General features: G+C 34.6%; 2 protein-coding genes and 1 non-coding gene across 3 annotated transcripts; 1 reads left to right on the top strand and 2 right to left on the bottom strand.

The window, feature by feature from the left end:
* Nucleotides 1–161: 161 nt before the first annotated feature.
* LOC137711005 (NAD(P)-binding Rossmann-fold superfamily protein) lies at nt 162–3,368 on the bottom strand. The gene is made up of 5 exons (XM_068450193.2): nt 2,853–3,368; nt 2,358–2,700; nt 1,718–1,995; nt 1,320–1,516; nt 162–785 (listed from the first exon to the last, which is right to left on the bottom strand). Exons 1-5 carry the CDS (start codon nt 3,040–3,042, stop codon nt 339–341), a joined length of 1,455 nt encoding a protein of 484 aa, XP_068306294.2. The 5' UTR covers nt 3,043–3,368; the 3' UTR covers nt 162–338.
* A 7,873-nt stretch (nt 3,369–11,241) lies between these two features.
* LOC137709726 (heavy metal-associated isoprenylated plant protein 28) lies at nt 11,242–12,305 on the bottom strand. The gene is made up of 3 exons (XM_068448710.2): nt 12,180–12,305; nt 11,806–11,878; nt 11,242–11,661 (listed from the first exon to the last, which is right to left on the bottom strand). The coding sequence occupies exons 1-3, from the start codon at nt 12,183–12,185 to the stop codon at nt 11,456–11,458; spliced, it is 285 nt and encodes a 94-aa protein (XP_068304811.1). The 5' UTR covers nt 12,186–12,305; the 3' UTR covers nt 11,242–11,455.
* Nucleotides 12,306–13,725: 1,420 nt separating this feature from the next.
* On the top strand, nt 13,726–13,810 carry TRNAM-CAU (transfer RNA methionine (anticodon CAU)). The gene is given in 2 exon segments: nt 13,726–13,763; nt 13,775–13,810. It is a non-coding gene; the product is annotated as a tRNA-Met (tRNA).
* The last annotated feature ends 4,525 nt before the right edge of the window (nt 13,811–18,335 follow it).

Here is an 18,335-nt window from a genome sequence, read left to right as displayed (position 1 = left end):
CACCTGAATCAACGATTAAGAGTCGTCCGCGCATGTCCTTGTCATGAACTTAAAATTGTTGAAATTTCTATCCAATCCCTGCTCCTAAGTAACTTCAGTTTTATTTTCTCCTACCACGAGAAACAAATGTGAATGCTTAAAGGAACCAAAAACAACAGTCATTTGCATTTGTTTCCGGCTTCGGAAACTTGGAAACGAAGAGAATAGTATTGCTTCAACTTTCTTCGGAAACATAGCTGTTTTTCTACCTCTCAAGTCATGGAGGCCATGTTCTTTTACACAACACATACATAAAACCACCGTCATACAATTGTACTACACTGCAGGCATGCTGCTGATTAAGGAGCTCCTGCCTTCCGGGCTCTCTTCAACAGAAAACGTAAGGAGAAAAACCCAAGCGCAAATGTCTGCCAAAACCATCCTCTTGAGTTAGCAGGGTCCACCCTTTTGGCCAGGTGCCACGCGTACACACCCTCTACGATGTGTAGTGCTGCAGCTACAAGGAATGCAATCCTTAATACTCGCATTGACCGGAAGACGAAGAGGCTAATAGCTCTGAAGAGTGGCACTGGCCCAATGTCTGGCAAATAAGCAGCACAAAACAGCGTGGCCATTCCGATCACACAAAATAGCCATGTGTAAATTGTTGGGCCATCCAGAGTTTTCCGTTTCCTCTCTTGCCAGTACGAGATTGTAGCAGCCATGCCCTCTCGAGGAGTCACCATTGGGACATATCCAAGTTCCTCCTTAGCCTTAAGGAAAGAGAAGTAATGTGTAACGCCAACCTGTAATATAACGAATTCAGCAAATGTTGGCAGTGACTGAATAAAAATAATTGGATTCACAACACGTGTCTACATACGATATAGATGTACAGTCTCAATCAATAATACCACGTCCAAACTAACAAAAATATCTGAGTGTGAGGTGTCCCTTTAATCAATTGATGGTTTTCTCATATGATTCGAGTCACGCTATTTCTTAGAGCTTGATTTCTCTCGGGATGAACCAATATAGCCAAGAGAAACTGATAATCAGGATATAGAAGCTTGCCACGCCCTTGAGATAAAAGAACGTAACCACGGTATCACTTCAAACAGTGAACAAGTAAATACGGTCCGGTGAATCAGAAATTATAATTAAGACGAGGGAAGTCATGTGTGCTAGATGGACAGTCTTTTCGACTTAAACCAAAATTATATTAACCCTCTCCATTGCAGACCTTATTGTTGAAAATTGAGAGGGTAGAATTTTGAATGGATATATGCATTAACCAAATCTATTCAGCCAAACACTAGAAAAGGAAGGAATAAGCAAACCTTGTAAACTTCAGCAGGAAGGATGAAAGGCTGCGGAAGCCACCATCGATTCAACCATGGATATAATAGAGTATAGACTGCCCAGAAAACCCTTCCCAAAAGAAGCGCACGAGGTACAGACAAAGAAGCATTAGGTAGGTCATATTTCAAGCTTCTCAGCAAAGGTCGGATGAACTCAAAGCTGTTGACTGGAGACCCTGTAAGAAAGGTTGGTTTTTTCCTTTTACATTTCAGATAATAATATTACTCATAATGTCTAAGAAAGAGAGATTTTAGTACAATAATATGTATCTAGACTCTTAAGACTTTTAAACTTATCCGTATTGGCAAACCAGTTAACAGGATGAGAAATAAAAGCAACTAAATTAATAGAGATAATGTAAGGGCTGCGTTGTTACCGTCAGACACAAAATAGGGCTGGCCAGCAGCTATGGGATGCCCTTCTTTATTTTTCCCAGGAATGTCATCCAAAAGTCCCATGCTTGCCATTATCAGCGCAAGTACTAGATTATCCACATAAATCCAGTCTGTTTTCACATTTGGTTCGCCAATTTTGAACGGAATCAGGCCTAACTTTGCCAGAGACACTATCCTTGGAAAGTGCCTTTCTTCACCTGGTCCATAGATAGCAGCTGGACGAACTGCACAGGTATAAAGACACTTCCCAGTCTTCTTCCTATATGAGATTGAAACAACCAGTCCTCAATATATAATCAAGCTACGATAAAATAATTATGGGAGAAGCGAATACAACACTCCTTCGCGCACATATCCTAAGTTAAACAAATTCATCACGCACAGAAAAGGTTGTGTCGCGAATACAACACTCTTTCGTTAACACACATATCCTAAGACACAAATTCCCATCACACTAGAATGACCATAAAGTAACCAACACCATCTCTTGCTCGTTTCTCGTACACTGAACCTAAGACAAACAAATTCCAAGTACACTAGAGTGTCCTTACTAACAAACACTATCGAACACTTACTGGAATAAGACATTAAGAACGATTGCAATTGAAAATACTTACTTACTTGAAAGGACGAGCATTGTACTTTAAGACCAACTGCTCGGCAATTGATTTACTCCGGCCATATGGATCGACATGGTTGTCCATAGGGAAATAGCGCAAGGCCTCGTTCCCATTGACAATCTCCCGTCCCCCAAACACAACATTATATGTGCTCACATAAACAAGCCTTTGAATCCCGAACTCGAGACACGCGTCCAAGATATGGCAGGTTCCATTTATGTTGACCTCATCGACACGACCGAACTGCAGCATTTCTTTTCCTGACATGCCATACGAAGCAAGGTGGAACACACAGTCTGCTCCCCGCAGAGCTTTTTCCACATCCTTTTTCTGGGTTACATCCCCTACACATTCATAATTCATACGTTTTCATAAATATAAAAACTTCCAATAAAACCCAAAAGTGAAAACAGGAACTGAAAACGAAATGGTTATTAGATTAAGAAAAAAGAGAAGGGAAAAAGAAACGAAATTAGAATTGGGAGGAAGACTAAACCTTGGACGCAGTGGACGCCGTGCTGGCGGAGGCGATCGGACCAAGGAGAAGCTGTGCGGAGATCAAAGGCTCGGACTTGGTGAGCACCTCTCCGGAGCAGCTCCAAGCAGAGTGCGGAGCCTACGAAGCCCAACCCACCGCTGACCACAAAAGTGTTGCCCTCTATGCCTTCGTTCTCGCTCAGGTGCATCTTCTCTCTCACTCTCACTCTCTCTCTCTCTCTTCTGTAAGAGTGAATGAGTAAGATTGTTTAATCGAATCAGAACTCCCAACTCCCAACTCAGATCACAATAAAAGTGAGAAATCAGATCACAACAAAAGAAATTGATGTGGCGAGTCTGTATGCTTTCAATTCTTCATTGATTATTTACCCAAAAACACTTTCAAATAGTTTTCATTTTTTATTTTTGTTTAATCTGTCATTTTCCTATACAGTGGTATGAACTAAAACTAATGATAATTTTAATTATATTTTAAAATTTATTAAGAAAATAAATTGTTTAACAAATTTTAAAATAGTGTTTTTCACTAATGAAATATAGCTGAATATAACTCTTAGGCTCCGTTCGAAAAACAATTTATGCGAAAGCATTCCCCATGTTTTTTCTGAAGCGCAATTCCAATGCGTAAAGGCTCTCATTAGCAAGGATCAAGATCTCCGTCGAATCCTCTTTTGGGGATCATGGGATCAAGTAATTATGTCAATTCATCGTAGATTAGATCAGTTTTCGTTAGGTACTATTTATATTAAATTTTGAATTTGAAATAATTTTTGATCGCACGATGTATAATGAACAGACATGATTATTTGATCTTCGGGATCCCCACAAAGAGGATTCGGCAGGGATCCTTATCCCATTAGTAATATGTAATTAAATCCCCTCAAGTGAATAACTAACTTTATTGAATAATAATTGTCTATTACATCTTCACCCTACACTGAATAGCTCATGTAATTTATATTAAAATATTAGTATTTTTTATTTTATAAAATAATAAAAAATATTTTTATTTTGTAATTTTGGATAGGATTTTTAATAGATTTCGTTACGTCATGTGTCTTTATCCGAAAGTATATATAGTTCAAATAGATTTCGAAAGATTTTTATCCAATTCCATCAAGCCGCTTGTTATTACCTTTTTAGAATTGTTCAACATAGATTTTTTATAAGACTTTTAACCAATCCCGCCGCGTTAGGTGTTATTATCTGTTTAGAATCTTTGAGAATAGATTTCGATAATATTTTTAACAAATCACAGCGTGTCACGTGACATTATCTATAACTTAATTCTTTCTTTTTTTCTCCATATAATCCATCATCCATCCTAAGAAATCACACACTAAAATCAAAATCTCTCAAATCTATCTCTCTCTATCCTTCTTCATAGTTTAAAAAATGGGAAGTTTTAGGTACTCCAAATTTTCATTCTATACTCCTCACAGGTGTATTTTTATTTCTAAATATAGAAAGTTTGGAGTATAGAATAAAAATTTTAGGATGTCAATAACAATTCCTTAAGAAAATATGCAAATTAAAATATAACCAAATATTCGCATTTCTTAGAAAAAGGGCTTATTTGCGTGTCGCCCTAATTTTTCTGAATTATTGGTAAGTCGAAAGTATTTTTTGGGCTTAGTTTTCGATTTTCCTTAATTTTTACTGAATTTTCTTAATGATTCTTTCACTGTAAATTGGCAAAAAATATATCTTATTTTTCTAAAAAAACAAATTGTGGTGGAAGTAAAATGCTGAATTTTGCTTGATCTGTGCTGATATTTGAAAAAAAAAAAAAAAAGCAAATGTAATTTTTTTTCCAGGTCTTGTAATTCTGGAAGTTATTAGGGTTTGTTGTTGGTTGTGTAAATTAAGTTGGGCTTTTGGTTTTTACTCCCAGATTGACGGGTAGTTGCTGTCAGGGTTAGGGTTTAGATACTTTTGGCAGAATGAACTTACTTCGAATCTACCACCATCTTCTTCTTCTGCTTCTACTTTGGTTTTCCATTTTGTTTTACTGGTTCTTGAAGAATTCAGATACTAAATTGAATAATACTAATTTCTGTTTGAAAGAAAACTTTTATTTATTTATTTATTCGTTATGTGTGTAGAATGTAGATTAGGGTTTGTAAATTGCGGTGATAAGGAAATGGTAAATTTCTTTGTACTGATCTGCTTTTTTTTTTCAGGGATTTTGGTTTGATGGAATTTTAGTACAAGCGAAAATTGCGAATTTAAAAATAAAATAAAATAAAATAAGAAGAAGAAAAGAAAAAATGTCAGGATCTGAGACGGGAGTGATGACCAGTAGGGAGCCGTTTCTGCAGAAAAGTCCTCTTCAGTCAGAGTCCGCCATTCAGAGCATGCGGTGGAACTTCAGTCCTGACGGCGGCTCCGCTCTCTACAAACCTGTCGCCGCTGCCACCTCACCTGCTTATCAGTCCTCAGCCGCCGCTTCCGGCGGAGGTGCTGTTGTGCAGGGGGCGCCGGAGAGGGTGCAGTTATGGCCACTGCTGCTGCTGCTGCTACTGCTGGGCTTAACATGAACATGGGTACTGAGCCTATGAAGAAGAAGAGAGGGAGGCCCAGGAAGTATGGGCGAGATGGCACAATGTCATTGGCTCTATCACCATGAGCCCCGCCTGTGACCGTCACCCAGCCCAGTGGTGGAGCATTTTCTCCTCCTGCTCCTGCCCTTCCTTTTGGAGGAGGTTCTGCCTCACCACCACCCAATTCCACTTCCACCAAGAAATCAAGAGGCAGACCACCTGGTTTTTCCAAGAAGCAACAATTGGATGCTTTGGGTAACCTTTCCTTCCTTTTCCATTCTAAATTCTTAAATTCTTAAACTTTTTTAAATTCTTAAATAAATTTAATTGGGTTTTATTTATATCCTATGAATCTTATATTTTATTTTGTTTTAGTGCTGGGGTGCACTTGGAATCTGCTTTGTTCTGGGTCTTTGATATTGTTATTATTTTTGTTTAGCAAATATTTCTGTGACGTAGGAGTAAAAGAGTAAGAAATTGATGTGGGCAGCTGTATCACATTAGTAGATACGCTTTCAATTCTTCATTGATTATTTACCCAAAAACAGTAACACTTTCAATAGTTTTCATTTTTTATTTTTGTTTAATCTGTCATTTTCCTATACAGTGGTATGAACTAAAACTAATGCTAATTTTAATTATATTTTAAAATTTATTAAGAAAATAAATAGTTTAACAAATTTTAAAATAGTGTTTATCGCGTCAACTAATGAAATATAGTTGAATGTAGCTCTTAGGCTCCGTTTGGTTTTGCGAAAAGCAATTTATGGGAAAGCATTCCCCATGTTTTTTCTTTTCTTAAGGGCAGTTACAATGCGTAAAAGTTCTCATTAGCGGTAGGTACTTCAATCCCCTTAAGTGAATAATAACTGCTTTTAATGAACAGTAATTACCTACTGCATTTTCATCCCTATACTGAATAGCTCAATCAATTCATATTAAAATATTAGTATTTTTTTTATTTTATAAAATAATAAAAAAATATTTTTATTTTGTAATTTAGGATAGGATTTTTAATCGATCTTGTCATGCTAAATGTCTTTATCTGAAAGTACAATTTTTTGTGATAGATTTCGATAAGATTTTTATCCAATTCCTTCGAGCCACATGTCGTTACCAGTTTAGAATCGTTAAGGATAGATTTTAGAAAAGATTTTTAACTAATGTTGTCGCACCACGTGTCACTGTTGATTTAGAATCTTTGAGGATAGATTTCCGATAAGCTTGTTTTTGTGGTTATAGAGGTAGTCACTACCCTACTCAGATGGATTGTTGAGCCACACAACGACATTTTGGATCCTAACTCAGGCCACATGTCTAAGATGCTTAAGTATTTAAAGTTTTAAAATGTGTCTAATAAAAAATTTAAGCATCTTAGATATGAGGCCCGAGTTGGAATCCAAAATATTGTTAAATTTTTTAGTAGACATGTTTTAAAACTTTAAATACTTAAGCATCTTAGATATTTTGGATTCCAACTTGGGCCACATGTCTGAGATGCTTAAATTTTTTATTTGGAATGTCCTCATTGGTTATTCGTATTTAAAGTTTCAAAACATTTTTGGTGTTCCATGGAGAGTCAAAAATGTTTTGAGACTCTACATACGAACAACCATTGAGGACATCCTAACAAAAAATTAAGTATCTTAAACATGTGACCTGAGTTAGGATCCAAAATGTCGTTGTGTGGCTTATCAATCCATCTAAGTAGGGTAGTGACTACCTCTATAACCACAAAAACAAGCTCATTGTCAATTACAGAACCAATAATCTTAAAAGGTTCTCATGGTGACATTTGCTACTATATGATCATCCTATCCCATCAAGAATGGAAAATCAAGTAAGGAACAGTCACGGTATTTTTCTTCGATTATTTAACCTATAACATTGGAAAATACAGTTTATGAAACGAGACGTAAAATTACAATTTAATTTTAAACGTAACACTAGATTATGACTATTCCAATTACTTACCTAAATCTTTTAACTTACAAATGAAAAAAAAAAATCCCTTTGAAAGATGCTGCTATGGAACAAAAGCCTATCAATAACAAGTCTTATCATGGATCTGTAATAAGAATGCCACTGAGACTTCCTAGTACATTGGCAACCAATATATACCTATAAGATGCTAATTATGCTCTATACAATAATTTGTAACAGAAAAATGTTTAAGAACATATCATTTCAATTGAATTAAAAGGTTGTTGGAACTTGGAATTACTCATTTTCAACATTTGTTTGTTCACGCAAATACTTGTCACTGGAGTGATGTATTCTCATATTTGACAGTTTGTTTTGTTGCTACAAAGCACTATAATCCTTTGGTATGTTTATTAATTGCTTTTAATATTATTTTCCTTAATTTCACTTCTCCTTTACGTCTTTCGTAAATTTTTTTCGCATTGGAAGATTCTCGATGATGTTTTTTATTCTTACTTGTGTTTGTGTTTGTTTTTTCGACTTTGTTGTGCATTTTCATGGCATACATAAGTTTATAGTAAAAAAAGTTATTAGCACAAGAATTTAAAGGTAACATCAATTTATTTATCTTTACCTTTTTTGTTTCTGAACTTTAGTGATTGTTATGTGAATGTGTTGTTCATTGTAGTCACCAAACACCTAAAATCTGCAAGCAGGCATGCTGATGCATATTATTTTTGAATATCCGGAGTACCGAGGGTGATGTGTGAGGGATTTGGGCTTAATTGTTGTCCTCTCGAGTAACAAGCTGATGATCCTAAAACCTTGAGCGGACAACAATTACGCCCAAATCCCTCGCGCATCACCCTCGGTACTCCGGATATTCAAAAATAATGTGCATCAGCTTGCCTGCTTGCAAAATTTAGGTGTCTGGTGACCTGCAAATAGCAACACATTCACATAACAATGACTTAAAATCAGAAACAAAAAAGGTAAAAGACAAATAAATTGGTGTTACCTTTAAATTCTTCTCCTAATAACTTTTTTTATTATAAACTTGTGTATGCCATGAAAATGCACAACAAAGTTGGAAAAAAAACAAACACAATTAAGAATCAAAAACATCGTCCAAAGTCTTTCATTGCGAAAAAAATTTAAGAGAAACGTAAAGGAAAAGTGGAATTAAGGAAAATAATATTAATAAAAGCAATTAATAAACATACCAAAGGATTATAGTGCTTTGTAGCAACAAAACAAACTATCATATATGAGAATACATCACTCCGGTAATAAGTGTTTGCGTGAACAAACAAACGTTGAAACTGAGTAATTCCAAGTTCCAACAATCTTTTAATTCAATCAAAATGATATGTTCTTGAACATTTTTCTGTTACAAATTATTGTATGGAGCATAATTAGCATCTTATAGGTATATATTGGTTGCCAATGTACTAGGAAGTCTCAGTGGCATTCTTATTCCAGATCCATTGTCACATCCCGCTCCGGGCGGATCACTTCCCGGGCCCGCTCCACCACCGTAGCACGATATTGTCCGCTTTGGGCTTACCATTTCCTCACGGTTTTGTTTTTGGGAACTCACGAGCAACTTCCCAGTGGGTCATCCATCATGGGATTGCTCTAGCCCCCTTCTCGCTTAACTTCGGAGTTCCTACGGAACCCGAAGCCAGTGAGCTCCCAAAAGGCCTCGTGCTAGGTAGAGATGTGAATATACATTTAAGGATCACTCCCCTGGGCGATGTGGGATGTTACAATCCACCCCCCTTAGGGGCCCGACGTCCTCGTCAGCACACTTCCGGCCAGGGATTGGCTCTGATACCAAACTGTCACATCCCGGCCCGGGGCGAATCACTTCCCGGGCCCGCTCCACCACCGTAGCACGATATTGTCCGCTTTGGGCTTACTATTTCCTCATGGTTTTGTTTTTGGGAACTCACGAGCAACTTCCCAATGGGTCACCCATCATGGGATTGCTCTAGCCCCCTTCTCGCTTAACTTCAGAGTTCCTACGGAACCCGAAGCTAGTGAGCTCCCAAAAGGCCTCGTGCTAGGTAGAGATGTGAATATACATTTAAGGATCACTCCCCTGGGCGATGTGGGATGTTACATCCATGATAAGACTTGTTATTGATAGGCTTTTGTTCTATAGCAACACATTTCAAAGGGATTTTTTTTTCTTTTTCATTTGCAAGTTAAAAGGTCTAAGTAAGTAATTGGAATAGTCACAATCCAGTGTTACGTTTAAAACTGAATTATAATTTTTGTCTCGTTTCATAAACTGTATTTTTTAATGTTATAGGTTAAAGAATCGAAGAAAAAGACTGTGATTGTTCCCTACTTGATTTTCCATCTTGCAAGTTGCAGGGATGGGATGATCATATAGTAGCAAATGTCACCATGAGAACCTTTTAAAGGTTATTGGTTCCGTAACTAAGAATGAGCTCGTATTTGTGGCGACAAAGGTCACTACTCTACTTCAATGGTATTTTGGATTCCAACTCGGGCCACATGTTTAGGATGCTTAAATTTTTTATTAGGGATGTCCTCATTGGTTGTTCGTATTTAAAATTTTAAAACATTTTTGGTGTTCCATGAAGAGTCAAAAATGTTTTGGGACTCTAAATACGAACAACCAATGAGAACATCCTAATAAAAAAAAACTTAAGTATCTTAGACATGTGGCCCGAGTTAGGATCCAAAATGTCGTTGTGTGGCTCCTCAATCCATCTGAGTAGGGTAGTGACTACCTCTTTAACCACAAAAACAAGCTCATTTTCAATTACAGAACCAATATGATCATCCCATCCCGGCAAGAATGGAAAATCAAGTAGGGAACAGTCATGATATTTTTCTTCCATTATTTAACCTATAACATTGGAAAATAGAGTTTATGAAACGAGACGCAAAATTACAATTCAATTTTAAACGTAACACTGAATTATGACTATTCCAATTACTTACCTAGACCTTTTAACTTTCAAATGAAAAAAAAAAAATCCCTTTCAAAGGTGCTGCTATAGAACAAAAGCCTATCAATAACAAGTCTTATCGTGGATCTGGAATAAGAAAGCCACTGAGACTTTCTAGTACATTGGCAACCAATATATAACTATAAGATGCTAATTATGCTCTATACAATAATTTGTAACAGAAAAATGTTCAAAAACATATCATTTCAATTGAATTAAAAGGTTGTTGGAACTTGGAATTACTCATTTTTCAACATTTTTTTGTTCACTCAAATACTTATTACCGGAGTAATGTATTCTTATATTTGGCAGTTTGCTTTGTTGCTACAAAGCACTATATTCCTTTGGTATGTTTATTAATTGCTTTTATTAATATTATTTTCCTTAATTTCACTTTTCCTTTACATCTCACCTAAATTTTTTTCGCAGTGGAAGATTCTGGATGATGTTTTTTATTCTTACTTGTGTTTGTTTTTTCAACTTTGTTGTGCATTTTATGTAGGGGTAAGCTAGTGAGACTAAATTAATTTCTAAATTAAATTTTGTAAACTAAATGATGTGGTTGTTGATAATTGGATTATTACTTAAACATTGATTAACATACTTATTTTCTATTAATGACACATCATTTAATTTATAAATTTAATTTAAAATTTTAATCTTCCTAGCTTACCTTCTAGCTTACCTTTTATATTGGGACTCCTCGGCTAATACAGATGGATGATGCTTTTGGTTCTCTCTATTTGTTATCGTGCCCAGAAGTGGTGGCTTATTACTTTTTCTTTGTTTCGACTTGCTTACCGTCAGGGTATTTTTATAATCGTGCTCGCTGTTAATGAAAATGAGTTGAAGAAAAAAAGCTATGTATTATAATTAATTTTTGAATGCATAAATATAGGTTATATTATCCACGCACATTTTTTTAATTTTCAACTGTTAAATCGAATAAATTAAATAAGATCAAATGATATAAATTAACAAAAGCGTGTAAGAGCTAAATTTTTTGTGTAAATAGCACTAACCTAAATATAATGTCTCACTCGCTCGATCTATATCTATTTAAATGTATCACCCATATTTATATATAGGCACTCCTTTTCTTAACTTGCAATAAAGAGAAAAAGAAAAAGAAAAGGAAGTTGTAAATTCTAGAAGTTGAAGTTGTTGAATCTGATCAAGCTTCCATAACTGGCGCTGGCGTAAGCAGAGAGGAGCTCGTTTTGTGGAGACCAGAAATCGGCTTTCAGTCCTCCTCTCTTGATCGCTTTCAGTAATTTGTTTCTGTGCAGATATCCTGCGGCTGTTGTTACCACCACCTTCTGACTGTATGCGTCTACTTCCACCTTTTCTATCCCTGCACCATGCAATCAAATGAATCACATTCACCACTAATATTACCAAGTAATTAATAAGTCAATTAAATATTAATTGTACTATAAACTACCTACGTAATCACTATATGTATGAGTAATGCAATGCATAAAGGTTGATGGACTACCTCTCAATTTTGAAAGGCATTTTCTAAGTCGCTTCTCATGTATGCCAACCATCTCCACCTTCAATTCCACTGTCTGCAAAGTCAAATTACTGTAAAATTAACAAGACTTGAAGGGGAATAACCTTATAAGTGAAATGATAACCGTACAAGTCGTTTCTTGTTCTACACACCTCTTTATTTTTAACAGTGTGATTGAATAAATCAACAAAAAAAAAAAAATGAACAGGATTAACCAGTAGTGCGTAAGGGGTGCAAAAATGTGTGTGGTTATGGTTTCCTTAAAATTAACCAAATGGTGGGCAAGAACAGATTTTTTAGATGATTAGATCAATAACCGGGTATCGAGCAATAAAAATACGTTGTTATGTAATTACCTCCATTGTCGAGAGAGATACTTTTGCAGACTGGAAATGATTAACTGATGATGTATGTATATGATGCTTGAGAATATATAATATTTTCAATTGGTATAGAAGGAAAGAATGGGGAACCTAAATATCAATAGAGATAGAGCGCAGGGCATTTTATACCCGGAGGAGGGGGAGGGCGAGGGGGACAGGGAAACAGTAATAAAGTGAGTGATGCTGGTTTTTGGTACTCCCCACAAAACCATCATCTGCTTTGTTTGCTTTGCTTTTTCAAAATTAACCCCCATCCTCATCCCAGAACAAGAAGCTCAAGCTTCTAGGGAATTATTGCCTTTGACCGTCCAACTTACCTTTCTTTTTTCCCTTATTCTTTTCTTTCGCTTATAGGACATAGGAATTAGGGATTAGGAACTAGGAACAAAGGGGATTGTCTCAAGGGAAAATCATCAACCAGTGAAATCCTGCGGCATGCATATACAATGTTTGGAGAGCTTTCATAGTATTTCAATAATCTGAATTGTCTAATTTTTAAGTCTTTTTTTAAAGATTATCTTAAAAAGCACACTTGAATTTGAATCTATTTAACCATATGATAACTGGTTGTCATTTTCGTGTTTTCTTTGAATATTATCTTTTTTTTTTTTTTTCACTACAATTTGATGTCTAAATGATTTTGAATTCGTCTAGTTTTTTTTTTTTTTTTTTCCAAGAATTATCTATGAATGATCAATGAATTACAAAACCGACTATTCAGATCATTGAAATAAAAATTGAAGCAGCTGTAATATCCCTCGGATAAGGTTATCTAAGAGAGCCCTCAATATAACATGAAAAAGAAACTATATGTATGTGTGGTGACATGCATGTTTACCTATGCTAGCTATATACTCTTTAGTTGATAAAGACAAAGTGATCCCTCGATCTCCATGTAATGTTGCATTGACCAAGCATGCTTCATACTTGTCCTCGTTGCGAACTGCAAGGTGGGGAAAAGAAAAAAGGAGTAAGGTAAAAGAGAAAAGAGAATAAATTAAAACCTCAAGCATGGAAAATATACTAGTCTGCAAGTTTGGAATTTTTGGGTTCCTTCTTCTATGCACCTAGCTTGCTTACCACATCAATATTAGATGCTACGGTTTTAAGGGAAGATTTGAATTGGTGCTTGTGTGTCATCCTCATCTAGTGAACCTTTTTTTCTTAAAAAGAAACACGCTTAAACTGGAGCTTGTAGTTTAATTAATTACTTTAGAACGTTCACTTCATTTAAATTCTAAATTTAATTATCCACCATCTACTATTTTGGGTAAAAGAACACACACATAAAGAATCATTTGAAAGGAGGTCTAACCAAACAACATAGAAATAAAACTCAACATAATGTCCTAAACATCTTAAGTAACCAAATTACTAGGGCCGGTTGGTTGTAAACTTGTAGGCAAATGGTAGCCTAACAAAAACGAATAAATAAAGATACCTGTGCAATTAAATGAAAAGAAAAATAAATAAAGATTCATAACTAATATTTAACATCCGAAACACTATAAACACAACTGGGGTGGTGGCGCAGTTGGCTAGCGCGTAGGTCTCATAGCTTCTGAGTGATCCTGAGGTCGAGAGTTCGAGCCTCTCTCACCCCATTTTTTTTTCCTTCAGATTAATTAGTATTACATGCGCGCTTGTATTGCCAAAGGAAAGAAAGTAGGGGTGCAATTTAGAGTGGGTTAATTCGGGTAGTTTTGATGTAGGCGTTTTCTTTTTAAAATTTTTTGGATTAAACATTTGTTCCTTTTAAAAATTTGATTAAACATTCTTCCTACAATTAAGGTGCCACTTATTTTATAAGTAACATCCTTTTAATGCCATTAATTAGTATTACATGCGCGCTTGTATTGCCAAAGGAAAGAAAGTAGGGGTGCAATTTAGAGTGGGTTAATTCGGGTAGTTTTGATGTAGGCGTTTTCTTTTTTAAATTTTTTGGATTAAACATTTGTTCCTTTTAAAAATTTGATTAAACATTCTTCCTACAATTAAGGTGCCACTTATTTTATAAGTAACATCTTTTTAATGCCATATTACACGATTTTCTATTATGATGTACCTTTAATTAATTAATAATTATCATGTTAATATCCCAAATCTCCTAAAATGTAGTAGATTAGTTTTAAAAATCTTAACACATCAAACCTGATCTAATTATGCTTCTAACGTGCATTTTATTCCTAACTCCACACCATACAAGTAACTAACGTGCTATCTTCTTCTACAACCATTAGCAATTTTTTCATGTCGTTGCTTTCCTCGACCGGCCGATCAAACCCTCTTTCGTTCTCCCTTGTTGGTCATATTCATTTTCTTCATATTTCATTTTATGCACACCTCTTGATCTGAGTATCCATATCAAAAGGTATGTTTTTTGTTTTAGCACACTTTTTACCCCATCTTTCCATCTTTTTCATGTACCATGGTACATTTGGGAAATAGAATTTAGTGGTATATTTTATTTTAAAGGATAATTTGGTACGTTTCAAACCAATATATTGGTACGTTTCAATTTAGCATCGGTACGTTTCAATTTAGCATTGAACATTTCAAGGTGAAATGGGTACGTTTTAATTTAGCATAGGTACATTTCAAGTTGTTATTGGTATGTTTCAATTTGACCTGAATACATTTCAAATTGATTTCAATTTAAATTTCACATTTATATATACGTTTCAATTTAGTATCAGTATGTTTCAAATTGTTATTGGTATGTTTCAAATTGACCTGAATACGTTTCAAATTGATTTCAATTTAAAATTCACATTTATATATGTGTACGTTTCTATTTAGTATCGGTACGTTTCAAGTTGTTATTGGTATGTTTCAAATTGACCTGAATACGTTTCAAATTGATTTCAATTTAAAATTCACATTTATATATCTCATGCCGAATAGCACTAATGTCAATCCAAAGCCTCCAAACTCATCGTTTTTATCAACAACTTTTATATTTCAATAATAATTTTATGATGTGAATGAGCCAACAAAAGGAGTATAAACCTTGACGTCAAAAAACAATTCAAAATTCAAAGTTTATAGACAATATTGGTGATTTAGTTAATAGTCATTAATAATATCCCTAAAAAAAAGGTATAAATCCTGACAAGCCAAAAAAATTCCCCTTATCAATTAAAAGGATAAAGTGGGAAATCAACATACAACATTTTTATTTAAAAAAAATAAACTAATGACATGTAAATAGAATAAATTTAAGGGGTTTTTGAATTTTAATCCTTCAAGAAGATTAAAATTAAAAAAAAATAAAAAATAAAAAATAAAAAATAAAAAACCTGGTGTTAGATTGATTATTGATTTTAGACCCTTAATGTGTACTTAATTCAAATTCATATTATAATTTTGTTTTTATATTTAATAGAATTATTTTTTGTCAAAGTTTTTATATTTAATAAAAAACTTATTTAATGTTATCACATTAAATTTTAAATTTATTATTATACAATTTTATTTAACTTTCTCCAATTAGTGTACCTAAACATCCATATCATAATATATTTTACTAAATTAGTGTACCGAAATGCCCGTACCTAAATATATTATAGTGAATTAGTGACAGATAAGAAAATACGTAAAAACTTAAGTGTACCAAAATTCCGTACCCAATTATATGATACTAAACTAGTGTACCGAAATGTTCATACCTAAATATATTTTTATGAATTAGTGGCAGATAAGAAAATATGCAAAAACATAAGTTACCGAAAAATCTCTAAGAAAATATTTTCTTATATAAGATGCCTACCATAATGAGAATTAAAATTTATAATATTTTCATAAAATTTAAATTCATAAAATTATAATTAAAAAAAGAAACATCGAATACATATGCTGGCATTAAATAGAGTCTAGGGACTAAAATTAATTTTTAATCTTGTATAAGACATTTTTCTAAACTTCATCTTATTTAGGGATTAAAATCTAGTTTTCTATAAATTTAAAAATGATTAGGTGGACACTAGTTAATGCGTCTTAATCAAAATTTTAAAAGAAACAAATGTTTAATAAAAATTATGTAAAAAAAGAGTGGGGGATTCTAATTTTCTCTTTTATATAAGTTTGGTTTAAGTTTTGGATAGCTATAATTGAAGCACCCTGAATTAGTCCATGCCAACCGAATTTCAAACTTGATTGGGTAGGTTTGAATGAAGTAAAAACTCACACAATCCCAACCAAATCATTTATTGGGTTGCGTTGATGCCTTGTCCACTCATGCCAACCCAAACCCAACTTGTTGTCCGCTCATGCCAACCCAAACCCAACCCAAATTCCTTCATGCACATGTGACCCATTTCGCTTCATTTTATTGGAACAATGAACGATGATGTTGCTTTTACGATTCTTGAAGTTGAAACTTTGGTATTCTCTTGTAATTTTATTTTAAGTTCGTATGGTTGAAACATTATAAATGGTCTTCACAATATTTGGTTAACTTTTGTGTGGGATGATGTGTAAAATTGAACAGTATTGATGTTGTTTGGATCAAATTTAAAAATCTAATAAAATGAGGTGTTTCAAGATTGAACCCTAAAAATGGGCAAACCCGAACCCAGTTGAAACCCGAACTAGAAGAAACCCGAATCTGAAGAAACCCGATGAACTTGAACTAACCAAAACTTGAATTATGAATGTTAGGTTAGGATTGCGTTGACCATCTAACCTACCCACGTTACAGCCCTAATGGAAAGGACGCCATAAGCCATAATCGATTATCTTTTCTGCTTGTGTTAAACAAAGTTCCTCAATTCTTAAACTAGAGGTAATTATGTATACTTCAAATTAAGAAAACATATTTACAATTCTAAACCCCAAATACGAGAAATTTGTCAGGGTAACATGTGTAATTAATATTTTATTAATAAACTGTAGAAATGTGATATATCACCTTCACGTGGTTTGGAAACACATAAAAAATTTATGAGTTTAAGGAGGTTTTTCCCATAAAGAGTATTACTTTAGAGAGGTTTTACTATATTTTGTGCAAGGAAATAATTTATGCACACCCATGTGTACTTTGCTTTTTACCTTTTGTAGACATGCAAATTTCGGTGAAAATAAATGTTCACCAACACATTAAATTTTGACAGGTGAGGGCTTAAGTGGCATGTATCATGTGTCTCACAAGTTGTACACATAGATGTGACTTATCAAAATCAGACAAGTCGTCAAGAAGGACACGTGTCAACACTTTGCGAAAAGGAATTATTTGATTTTAATTTAATTAAATAAAAAATTAGTTGATGGAGTCAAATCACGAACCGGCCCACAAATTGAGTCATGGTTCTTTTGTCGTTTAATCAAGCCCACGATCAAGGCCAAATCCATCCGTATGAAAAGCTTAGAGTGTCTATAAATAAGGGGCTTCAAAACAAAGAAAAATGGTCCAAAAAATCATTCACGCTCAGACACTGAAGCATTGAAACTCTAAAGTTCTCAAGCACTCAAACCTTGACACACCCCGATCGAGATCAGGGCATGCTGGCCGTCACGTGGAAGTGACGTAACCATGTGCACAGTGCGGAAGCTAATAAAATAATAATGGAAATAGTAATACGAATAAATAAAAACTAGTTTTACATAAAGTAACAACAACAAGTGCAAGCGTAAGTGCGACGCTAAGTTCAGAGTATAAAGCCTAAAGCAGTCCAGGAGAAAATGACGCAACAAAAGTACACCCGAAGGTGGTCCGCTGGTGATCGTCTGTCAGATATGCCGAGAAAATCCTCAGGGAAACCACCAAACGTGCTAGCCAACTAGAATCTGGAGGGGCGCAAAACAAAAGCATGAGTGGGCAAAAACAAAGTTTTTCGAAAACCATTTAATAAATAAGTTCTAACCCCTTGCCGTAAAACCTGTATACTTCCCAGAAAATAGATATATATATATATAAGTCATGCTCGAGAATATGCTATGCCAAAACCTCAAAGTAAAATGCAAGTGCTCAGGTAATCACACATCAATATCATATAAACTGTCAGCCGGAGTCACCTAACGTGACCTGTACGGTTGAATCTAGAGCTCAAATCTCAATCTCACTAACTAGACTTGCACAAGAGTCGGAACCACCTAAAGTGGTCTGTACGACATGCCTGGGTGTAATATATA

Source organism: Pyrus communis, chromosome 6 (assembly GCF_041283825.1).
Source record: "Pyrus communis isolate YQ-2024b chromosome 6, ASM4128382v1, whole genome shotgun sequence".
In the NCBI taxonomy this organism is placed as follows: domain Eukaryota; kingdom Viridiplantae; phylum Streptophyta; class Magnoliopsida; order Rosales; family Rosaceae; genus Pyrus; species Pyrus communis.
This window is presented reverse-complemented; position numbering and strand designations above follow the sequence as displayed.

Coding starts and splice junctions, on each gene's coding strand:
- LOC137711005 (XM_068450193.2), bottom strand. CDS start 3,042: ATGCACCTGAGCGAGAACGAAGGCATAGAGGGCAACACTTTTGTGGTC. Junction 1,996..2,357: donor TACAATGCTCGTCCTTTCAA/GTAAGTAAGTAT, acceptor AATCTCATATAG/GAAGAAGACTGGGAAGTGTC. Junction 1,517..1,717: donor GCCCTATTTTGTGTCTGACG/GTAACAACGCAG, acceptor CCTTTCTTACAG/GGTCTCCAGTCAACAGCTTT.
- LOC137709726 (XM_068448710.2), bottom strand. Junction 11,662..11,805: donor ATGCCTTTCAAAATTGAGAG/GTAGTCCATCAA, acceptor TGCATGGTGCAG/GGATAGAAAAGGTGGAAGTA.